This window comes from Bacillus rossius, chromosome 1 (genome assembly GCF_032445375.1).
Source record: "Bacillus rossius redtenbacheri isolate Brsri chromosome 1, Brsri_v3, whole genome shotgun sequence".
In the NCBI taxonomy this organism is placed as follows: domain Eukaryota; kingdom Metazoa; phylum Arthropoda; class Insecta; order Phasmatodea; family Bacillidae; genus Bacillus; species Bacillus rossius.
Window position 1 is genome coordinate 98,093,110 of NC_086330.1, and position 12,338 is coordinate 98,105,447.

General features: G+C 34.0%; 1 protein-coding gene across 1 annotated transcript; it reads left to right on the plus strand.

Moving 5' to 3' along the window:
* The first annotated feature begins 324 nt into the window (after window positions 1-324).
* On the plus strand, window positions 325-3,821 carry LOC134529358 (GA-binding protein subunit beta-2-like). Its single transcript, XM_063363341.1, has 3 exons — window positions 325-393; window positions 1,981-2,081; window positions 2,977-3,821. Exons 2-3 carry the CDS (start codon window positions 2,007-2,009, stop codon window positions 3,445-3,447), a joined length of 546 nt encoding a protein of 181 aa, XP_063219411.1. The 5' UTR covers window positions 325-393; window positions 1,981-2,006; the 3' UTR covers window positions 3,448-3,821.
* Window positions 3,822-12,338: the final 8,517 nt, after the last annotated feature.

A 12,338-nucleotide genomic window follows, 5' to 3' on the forward strand; every position in this document is an offset into this window, starting at 1 on the left:
ATGTTCATAAAATTTTAATAAAAATACATATAGTTTACAATAAAGAAAAATTGGTCTGTTATATAAAATCCTTAAGGCACGCAACATTATCTTTAGCATAATATTTCATAGCAAAATTGACAAGATCTTAAGCAGGAAAACTATTGCATGAGGAAAATTAAATTCCAAAAATTTTGATTAACTGAAAAACCGAATTATGTATGAAAATAACATTATCAGTATTAAGTATATCTTACTACCAAGACCTCTCACCTCTGAATTGTTGATGACCCTGGTGACATGCAGCCCTCCGCCCTATAAAGGCCTTCTGCCGGGACCATCTCAGCAGTTGTTCAGCAGCAAGCACTGGTAAGCTTACAGCTACTGTGTACCAGTCTCGCACTTCTGCTACAGGTAAGCAGCATTTTACCGTTTAAAATAATTATACTAAAACAATTTTGAAATTTTTATTAATTTAAGAAACAATTTTCAAATTTCTCATGTATGATAATAATTATTAAGGAATATGTTATTGTACTATGAAAAATTATTAGTACTTACAATGTAACTAAATTTCATTGTTTATTTAACTAATTGTTTGGACTTAATTGAGATGTATTAATCAATTATTTTTAAGCTCCTAAACAATACCAGTTAAAAAAATCTGAATGTTTTGGAACTGAACTTGTAAATGCATTTTATAAATAAATGTCCTTAACAATTTTTGTGCATATTCATCCATGCTTTGATAATCAACGTAATTTAAAATATTTTCCCAAATATTTTCTCATATTAAATTTATTGAAATTTTACCAGTAACTTATTTTCTTGTTTTGTACTTGATGACGAATTACAATAAACCTATACTAAAAATTATTACAATTTTTCAAAGGGTATGTATAATAATACAAATTGTTTTGCACAAAATATATAATTATAATCGTTAATGACACTTTCCACTGGTGTTATTTTCTTCCTTAAAGAAAAGGAATACTTACACAAAAGTACAACAATTTTACATTAGTATCAATTCCCGCAACGGAATCTTCGAAACGTGAATCATGAAAATAGTATAGAAAGAATATCAAAATCAATTCAGATTTATTTTTGTGGATATTTAATATTTTTTCATTAATTATTTATTTTTGATGAGGTTTTTTAAAAAAACAAATATATAAAATGATATTTAGTTCATGGAATATTATTGCAATGAACTTTTAAAGTGACCTAATATATACGAAAAAATTGAGATGAACGAAAAAAATAACGCTTTTAAAAGATTTAACATTTTGATTGCATTTTAAGAATTTACTACCAATGTTGAACCAGAATAGTCTTTGACTTCAATGTTTTATATCTTATGTGTTATAAGAAATCTAAGAAACTTATGGCTATATTATATATTAAATCGATATTTATAGTTCATGCATCAGTCATCTTTGGATTATGTTTAAACAATTAAAAAATATGTATTTTAAACAGGAAAAGAATCAAGCAGTAAAAATGTAATGGGAACATTTATTTTACTTTATTAATATATTAATAGATACAAAATGTTTTGTGAATTAGGCTTATAAACTATCTAAAAACAAATGTTCTTTACATAAAATATCACTCATAAATTTTTACATAATGAAACAACTGACATTATTATATTAACTACATTGCCATTTATTATCCAGCAACAAATCAGAAAATTAAAATTACAATTATTTACTTCAAAGAATTGATGTATTAAACATTTTAAAAACAAAAATTTACATTGATTAAATACATAAATCTATTATTTGAAAATTATTACTCTTAAATTTATTTAAAATATTTGGTCATTTGTTCAAAGATTTGTTATAATAACAGAATTCAAAATATTTTTGAAATAAATAAAAAGTATACAGGAATTAGAGTCACAACATTTTATTTAATTTATATATGTGAGGACGCAAAGACAATCTAAATTTTATGCAAGATAGGATTATTATGAATAAATTTGTTTCATTAAAGGTTCTTAATACACCATATATAAGAAGATGGAAACAATTGGCGTTCTAATCGTGTCCTTTCTGGTGGCCCAGGCAACAGCTGGTATACTCGAATGTAATCAAGTAAGTACATTATTTGTGTTCCAAAATACTACTCTGCTTTCATGAAACACAATTGGCTGTTTTAATTTGTTCTCTAATAGTTCTTAATAAATGTAAACGCTTCTGTATAGACTTCGTCATCAATCAGGCGAGCGGTTGTAGTAACATAAAAACAATCGTGTTGACACATAATAATTGAGTGATTCGAAGGGACCAAATTTTTTTCTTTTTCTTTTGTGGTAGGCAGAAAATATTATAAACCCGTTAGTGCTGTTGTATTAGGTTTTTGCGTACTTTACAAGAAATCTATTTTTTCCTCCTAGCAATTAAAGTACCCATTCACCCAGCCAGAGTCTGAGCGGACATACTACGCAAAAACGAGCAAATACTTAATTTTTCTTTCTGTGTAAAATAGGGCACCTATGCTTTTTTTATGTTGTCTTTATTTAAAAAATAAAGGGAAATGTATTTCCAAATTATTGAAAAGTGTTGACGTTTTGATTACATGAGCTATTGTGGCTTAGGACTACTTTAATGTGAAAACACGAAATACTTTAAACCCCCTCCTCTAAAAAACACATTGTAAAATTAATATTTGAATGTAAATCAGAAAAACAGCAAGTATTTTTTGACGGGAAAATTTTATCGTTAAACTTTTATCAACGGTAAATGGGTATTTTTTTTAATAACAAATTTGTTTCCTTTCATACAAAAGCATTAGTTTATAAACTCACGGAGTCTCTGCCTTAAAACTATAGAATTATTAAAATTATGTCAATTTTAAAGTTCAGTTTTATCTACAGTAAGTTAACGATTAAAGTTCTTGCCGGATCTGTAAATATTCTCATAACGTCATTTGTGAAGAGAAAAATATTTGTCTCTGCTCTCAGCTGTCGGATAAACTTTAATCTTGCAGGTCTACACATACAAGAACACCAAGAACTGGGGAAACCTGCGCAACTACCTGATCACGGCACTGGTAAACACCGACCCTGAGGCGTACAGTCAGGTGCAGAACATCACAGAGCCCGCGCCCATGCTCCACATCGGGCAGAACGGCTACGACGCGCTGGCGGACGAGCTGGCACGCTGCTACCCTGACGTCACCGACGAGTCTACCAACGCCATGCTACACGGCGCGGCGAAGGGCCAGCAGGTCGAGACGGCGAGGCTACTGCTGGCGCGCCAGGCCGACGTCAACGTGAGGGACGAACACAACAACACCCCGCTGATCCTGGCCGCTCAGTACAACTCCCTGCCGATGGTGCAGCTGCTCCTGCGGCTCAACGCCGACAAGAACTTGAAGAACGATCAACTTCAGACCGCGTTGAGTTGGGCGGAGCAGCATAGGAATCAACTAATGGTTGATTGGATAAGCACACACTGAAATGGTCAAGTCAAAGCTCAGTGTGCCAACCAAACAGTGGTGGTTCAGAACTCAACCGAGAGTTCGATTCAATTCTGTACTCTTGCGATGCAACTAGAATTGTCCTTAGATACTGTTACTTCATTATTCATTACTTGTTAAGTATTGATTTTCTGTCTTTGATGCGTTTTCAAAATAAAATGCTTCTGTCATTAGTGCAGTTAAAGTCTAATATCATATTTCCTAACCCAATGTATTAATTGTTCGTTTATTCATTGTAATATTATTGTACTGGCACATGGGTATGCTAGAAAATGGTGACGTAAAAAATTCCTTGGAGTGGAAAATTTTCTTTGATATTAATTGAAACAATAAAATATCAAAATAACATTTCACTTGCATAGTATGATACTTATTTTAATAGCTCATATAAAATTAAATACTATTTTTCATCCTGGACTAAAAAAAAAAACTAATATTGTTTGTTAAGTACTTACTGTGTTGTGTTCTATTACAACTACTGTATTTATCTTTTTTAGTAAGGAAATTTGAATCATATTAAGGCATGCATCATTTTCATAATGTCAGAGAGAGACATAAACAGAGTTACCTAGAGAAATATTTGAAAGTTCATACTGGAATGGAATGAAACTACAATTAATGTATGTTTACTTGATACCAATGTATTCAACAAGTGTACACATAACTTAATATACAAGTTATTTATTTGTTTTACTTAGCTTAAAACTATAATGTAAATGTTCTTAAAAGATACCATAATAAAAAAATAAATATACAAGCCCAGCACTATAGGACAATCAACTTTTAAAACATAACATTATTACAACGAACAATTTTTATAAGCTTACAACCTTATTTAAAACGAATCAATGCTGAGGTAGCGGTTCCCATTTTTTTTGGCCAATTCCTCTTCAAAACTTTAAAATCTAAGTTAAATCTCCAAAAATATATTCAATAAATGTTATTTTAATAACTAGCTGACCTTAATTATTATGTGAAAAGGCCCTTAATCTTGCATTTCAATGAAACAGAACAAATTAGTGCATCATCGCAAAGATACTAGAAAAGTTGTGGAATATCTGAGTGCAAAAGGACATAATTTATCAGTAGTGCATTGGGAAATTGATAAACAAATGGAAGGAGTGGTGAAGTTAGTGTAAAGAATACGAATCAAAAATAAAATACAGATGACAGTACGATTACATATTTGAAAATTGTGAGATCATAGAACCGAAACAAAATGCATATGAAGCTATGTTTTTCGGTCTCATAATAAAAATTATCATTCGATTATTAAATGTCAGTTTTTCATTTTATGTTTTGATTTACAAAGAATTCATACGCCCTACTTTCATGTATTTCGACTATGAACGCAATTGCGCAGAACCCTAGTCATTTCGTCTTTTCTTCCATCGATTTTGGGTCTCCAGAGTCGCTTTGAAATTCCATTAAAAATATGGATAAAGAGGGAAGATTATTGTAAGGTCACCTACAAAACGGCCCTGCCAGGTTCCGGTCGATCGCGATTGCAGCTTTCCCCACAGCTCCGGACTGCACTGCGGACCACTAGCTATGGCGCGAAACAAAAAGCCTTTACGTGGCGCACATTCAAATTTTGGCTGCTGAGAAGAAAGAAGTTCGGCCAAAAAATTTAAGGAATATTATGTGTATTTTAATATTTTTAACTTTCGTGAGCATGGGTTGAAGAATTTTTTTTTTTTTTCCTTGTATCTGTTCTTATCTGTAATGGAATCTATGAGAGAATAAATGGGTTAATGAAAACTAAAGTATGAAACATAACTCGATTCAAAAAATCTATGCAAATTATTACAATACTTTTGAAAACACCGGTTCCATTATACAAGTTTAGAGTTAGGAGAGTCTAATTGTTATTACCAGTTTCGTAAGTATGCAATAGTATGTTACCAGTTAACTTTTACTTTTTCCAGATTGGTAGGACAATTTAACAATGCTTTATGATTTTGTTTTAACAAGGTGTTTCAGTTATTTTTTTATTAATTTTTATATTCAGGTGTACAGTTTTGTATACTTAAATAATTTTCTGAGTAAACATTTTTGTTTTATGCTTGCCACCATGCTTGCCAATCTCTTTCTTCGGTTGTTTCCGGAACGACTCTCGATCTGAACCGAAGACCGAGCATGAAAATAAAATGAACGGGGCTGGCGGTGTGCAGTGAGAACGGCTGACGACGCGAGGACTTGTAAATTGACCGAGTTCGGTAACGACTGTGTACGTGTGCGGACGTGTATCGGGGTTCACCAGCAGTCATCCAGCGAGCTATATGAATGAAGCGATAGGTAGTAAACATATTCAGGATAGAGATATGAAGATTGGGCAGTTAACGGACTATAAGCGGAAAACCAATTCGGGTTTTAGTAAATTGGATGCGCAAAGGAATAAATCAATACGACATGAAGATGGACTACATTTCATAAACGAAACGATGAATGGGGCAGATGATCGTCATGGACTGAGTCAAATTGGTAAACTGTATTTAATGGGCGGAAGCACACATTATCCCGCCTTCACTAGCGGTTCTTATATGTAGTCTTTTCTGAGTCAACTGATGAGAACATGGGGAACCTGCACCTTATTGCGATCGGCAAGAGGTTACACCCTAACAAAAACACAATGTACATACAACAAGAGGAACCTAAATGACTCAAGAATAATTTTAGTACTGCTGAGGCAGCTACCCGTTTCCTCGATTCAGATGTATTATGTCAACTACACCTCAACACCAGCATCCCGGTAGGCCTTAGTAGTATGTAAATGACGGACCGGGGACACGGGTTCTGGGTGAAGTGACTGCTCCCGCCTGCCATCTTGGATTTGTGCTGTCAAAGCGGCTATCTTGGACTCAACAATTCTTCAAAATTCCTCAAAACTGACTCAAAATGACTCAAAAATTCTCGTTTTGAGGAAAAATTTGTCGTTTTCTTCCTAAAAAATTCAAAAATTAGGATTTCGGACAACCCAAAATACTTTTGCCTTAGAAAGTACACAAAATCCTTAAAGCCTTAAGCATCCATGTCTACAGCCTCCGATAAACCTCTGACATCATCTAGGATTATGACATCACCGTTGCAATTTCCGTTACGGCCGCCAATTGAAACTCTTTATATATTATCCGATTTGAATGAAAAAAAAAATAAAATTTATAAAAAAATTTAATTAATTAAATTTTAATAATTTTTTATATAAAAGACTTACAATGAAAATACCTCGGTTCGTACCCGAAGAGTGAAAAAAAAAAGGCGACAGGCTCCTTCCTCAATGGTGGCTGCTGGCAGACTGACCCCCACCTCTTATGTTAAAGTATATATATCGTCACGTAGTATGATGTCATGTCCACCATCTTGGAAATCCGGAATTTTTATGTTCGAAAAACAAGAAAAATTTCAAAAATTATAAAAAATTGATTAATCGATTTGAATAATTAAAATTTGATAAAATATTGCTAAAAACCCACTGTTGCACTTATCGTTACAGTCATCATCTTGGATTATATAAATATTGCATGTTTCGTTACGGCACCATCTTGAAAATCCGTATTTCAATGCTAGAAATTCCGAAGAAAAAAAAATATTTAAAAAATTGCCTACTTCAAATGTTTAGTTTTTTAAACGATTTCGGTCCTCGATTATATTTCCGGCGAGAGTAAACTGTTACTTTATTAATATATTAAAAAAATTCTAAATAATAAGTAATAAAACATCTTACACCATAACCGACATTTTGAATTATGTCACCACTGTATAAATTATCGTGTAAGCCGCCATCATGAAAATCTTTATTTATTATCCGATTTTAATGAAAATAAGTTCAAAATTCACCAAAAAATTAACTTATTAGAAAACTGATTGATAAGATCGATTCCCCTCCTTGGTTCGAAACCGGTAAGAGCAAAAATATAAAAAACAAGAGATCCTTCCTTCATGGAATCTACCTAGACTAACCTCACACCACCAATACCAAGCTATATATATCGTCAACTGGTATGACGTCATGTCCGCCACCTTGTCTTCGTCCGCTGGATTCTGCCATCTTGTTTTCGTCTGTTAGAGTGTGCTGGCGAAATGTTAGTATAATTTTCTGTAGTCCATACCTATGACATCAAATGTTGGCATTGAACTTTAACCATGACCTAGAAATTATACCTGCACATTGAAATTTGAGCTTGAACTTGAAATTGACCTTGTGATTCGACCTTGACCTCGTTATTTGACCTTGACCTTGAAATTTGACCCTGATCTTGAACTTTAACCTTGGCCTTGAAATTTGACCTTGTACTTTGACCTTAACCATGCACTTTGATCTTGACCTTGAACTTGAATTTAAACTTGAATTTGAACTTTGACCTTGAAATTTGACCTTTCCCTTGAAATTTTACTTTGACCTTGATGACCATCATGGATCCGACATTTTGTGTTCAGTACATGCTACCAGGAGCTACCACCTGCTAGAGGACATAGCCACCATCTTGTTTTTGTCTGCTGGAGGACACCATATTTTGTGTGTACTCGTCTTACCATCATGCTAGTTTTATTCTAACCTGCTAGAGTGCAGTAATTATTTATTATTACTGTGGTGCCCGCCATCTTGGAATCGTGTAATTATTTAGCTAGAAAATCGGGAAGGATTTCACAAGTCACCGAAAAAATCACTTTTTAATTTGCTTATTGAATTGATGGATTCCTGTCCTCGGTTCGATAATTGAAGAGTGACAAGTGTAACTAAATATTAAATAAATTTTAGATTCTGTTTTCCGTTACCTTTCATGGAGTTTATAAATAATTCTCTCTTCAAAAATAAAACTCAAGAGAATGTACGAAAATGTTCTACGAATTAAATAGGTACATTGCCGATAAGGCTAACATGAAATCTTCGAGTAACCTCTAATCCGTTCGTGTACAAAGCCATACATACATACATATAGACCAAGCGTCTTCGGACCGCGAGACCGGGTCATAAACAATGTCATATGTATAGACCAGTTATTTCCGAACCTCACGATCTTCTTCGACGTCAGATAATTATATTCAATTGAACCAATGTGTCATGTTTATACGCTTACAAGAGGACCAAGAATCCCCTAAAAAAGACAGCACATTTTTGAAGCACCATCAACAGAAAGGATGCACATCTTGGAAGCACAATCAAAAAGGCAGCACATTTGGTAGCACCATCAACAAAAAGGCAACACATTTTGGAAGCACAAACTTAAAGGCAGCAAATTTTGGAAGCACAATCAAAAAGGCAGCACATTTTGGAAGATGAATCAAAAAAGGAAGCACATTTTTGAAGCACAATTAAGAAAGGAAGGACATTTTAAAAGCACAATCAACAAAAAGGCAGCACATTGGGAAGCACAATTAAAAACGCAGCACTTTTGAAAGGAAAATCAACAAAAAGATAGCACATTTTGGACGCAGCATCAATCAAAAGGAGGCCATTCTACAAATCGAAAGCTCATTAAACGAAAAGGAAATACATTCTCAAGTACATTCAACTCACTAGGATGCGAACAACAATGTTAAGTTAGGATAATATATAAAGTGTCCATCAGTCTATGAATCCATCAATCTTTAATTCCATTAGTCATCGGCTCCAATAGTCATTGGCTCCATCAATCATTGACTCCAACAGTCTTTTGGCTCCAAAAGTCATTGGCTCCAACAGACACAGGCTCCAACATCCTTTTGCTTCAAAAGCTCCAATGATATTTGTCTAAGAGATTATGAAGCTACAAGGCTACGTGTCTACAAGGATCTAGCTCGTTACAAGTTATCCATGACTGCGAGACTGCATGGCTAAAAGACTGTGTGGCTACGAAACTACATACCTATGAAAATACATGGATACAAGTCTACTCGGCTCCAAATGACTGCAACGCTACATGGCTACAAGACCACTAAGGATATAATACTTCAATTCTACGAGTCTACAAGACTCCGTCAACTGCCTGCGAGTCTACAAAGCTCCAACTACTCCAGCAGCATTATCTTATAAGATTACAAGACTACTTGTTTACATAGCTACAAGTCTACGAGTCTACTTGGCTACGGAGCTTCAAGTATAAGAGGCTCCAAGACATCATAACTACGCGACTACAGACCATGAAGTAACGAGACTACGTGACTACGAGTCTTCAAGTTTGCGAGACTGCGAGGCTACAGAACTACAAAGCTTCTAGAACACAAGTTTACGAGACTGCGAGGATACAGGACTACAAGTACTTGTAGTACTTGTCTACGAAGCTACAAGTCTACATGGCTCCAATTGAGGCATCTGTCTTCGGACTAATTTTCTCTTTGGCTCCAACTGCTCCAGCAACATTATGTTATAACATTACAAGGCTACTTGGTTACGTAGCTTAGAGTTTACAAGGCTCCAATTACCGCATCTGTATTCGACGGAATTTTCTCTTTTGCTCCAACTGCTCCAACAGCATTATGTTATAAGATTACAAGGTTACTTGGTTACGGATTTACAAGTCACCGAGGCTCCCACGCATCATGAATACGTGACTACGAGTCATGTGGTTACGAGACTATGCGATTGCAAGTCTACATGGTTACGTGATCGCGAGGCTACAAGACTACGAAGCTTCCAGAACACAATGTTACGTTATTACGAGGCTACAGGAATACAAAGCTTCCCGAACACAAGGTTACGTGATTTCAAGGCTACTTGGTTACGCTACATGTTTACGAGGCTCCAAGTCATCATGACTACGAAGCTACCAGAACACAAGTTTACGAGACTGCGAGGCTACAGGACTACGAAGCTTCCAGGACATGAGGCTACATGGCTACGAAACTACATGACTCTAACTGACTACAATAGCACCATTCAGAGGTGAGAGATAATTTATCTCATGCAAAATAACTTGTTTAAAGTAGTGTCGATTATTGTCATCAGATGACACCACATGTAGCTTATAGGTAAATATTATTAAGTTCTCTTATGTGGGATACAGGATGCTCACTAACGATCGCAAAATAAGGAGGGCTTCGCTAGACACCAATGAGAAGGAAGTTCGTCTTGCATTTTAGTGCTTCACAGATGTCTCATGGCATATTATTTGACTGAGTAATGTTTTTTTTTTTAAATTACACCTGGTAAAAAATTTGCATTTGCTGATTTAGTAGCAGAAATTCTCGAATTTAATGTAACTGCAAATAAAATGTCATGACTCATTAGGTTATAAATTCTTCAAGCAGGGAGTGGTTTCTCAGAATAGACAGAAGTAATTGAAAAAACCACAGGAATAATCAGGAGCACACGGAGAAAACCGCCACGAGTTTTCTTTGATATCATTAAATTAAAAAAAAAATAAAATAATAATAATAATAATAAAAAATAAAAAATAAAAATGAAAAAATACAAAAACAGATTCTGATAGCTTGTAAACTTCTCATTGTTGAGCAAAGTAAGAATTGTAGTAAAAGCCAGAATTTGTGTATTTTTTCGTTTTTAATTTTAAATTTTATATTAATTTATTTTTATTGGATTTTTTCCTGAACTTTTAGGTCAATAAATAAATTTTACAAGATGGCAGACGTAACGAAAAGTACAACGTTTGTTTTAAAGCTTTTTATTAAATTTTATTAAATAATTTTTTTTATTAATTTTTAAAATTTTTCCAAAATTTCTAACATAAAAATTACAGATTTTCAAGATGGCAGACATGACGTCATACTAGGTGACAAAATATATACTTTGACAAAAGTGGTGGGGGTCAGTCTGCCTGCAGCCACCATGAGGAAAGGAATGGACGACATTTTAATTTTTTTATAATAGTCGGATTCGAACCGAGAACTCCGAGCTCCATGTCGAAAAGTATGTTTTTTTAAATAATTTTTATTAAATTTATATAAATGAATTTTTTTATAAATTTTAAATTATTTCATTAATATCGGATGAAAAAATAAAGATTTTCAAGATGGCAGCCGTAACGTAAATTGCAACGGTGACGTCATATGCCATGATGACATAATCCATAATGATGTCTGAGATTTATCGGAGGATGTAAACATGGATGCTTAAGCCTGTATATGGACAAGGTGTTCTTTCTAAGGCAAAATGACTTTTGAGGTTTTTCAAAATCCTTATTTTTGAATTTTTGAATTTTTTCAGATTTTTTAGCAGAATATTTTTCTAAAAAATGGAAATTTTTGCGAATTCTGAGGAATTTTGGGTAAATTTGGTAAAATTTTTGCAAATTTTGAAAGTCAAATTCAAGATTAAGTTCAAAGGTCAAGGTCACGGTCATCAAAGATGGCCGCCGTGAGGTCACAATTCAAGATGGTGGTCGGCACCACAGGCACCACACCCTGGACCCTGTTCCAGCAGCCCCTTTTGTATACTACTCATATGATCTTTCACAGTTGTCTCCCGGAAAAAAGTTCTTACAACTGTACTGTATTAGTTACACCATTTAACCTAAACGAACTTCGTAACTGTATCTTCACTACCCCTGACATGCTGAGCATTAATACAATTCCATACATTTTAATAGAAAATTTTCCTGATAACTGTATCACTTACTACTACTGTATAAGAGTATTCTTATTTCTGGTGTTATCCCACTGTCTTGGAGAAAATACTTAACAGTTCCTATCTGAAAAACAAATAAAGCTATGCTTAAACACTCTCCTACTGGCCTATAGTACCTACTCCAATCATGTTTCACTAAGTTTTTGGAAAATTTGATAAAAATAGACTACAATGGTGGTTCGAGAAACATTGACTGATTCGACTGGAACAGTTTTAATTCCACCGGACACGGGAGAACAGCACACTATTTTCTCCTTACTGTCCAAAATATGTACTTTTTTTAATTGAAATTTATATATAAATATAT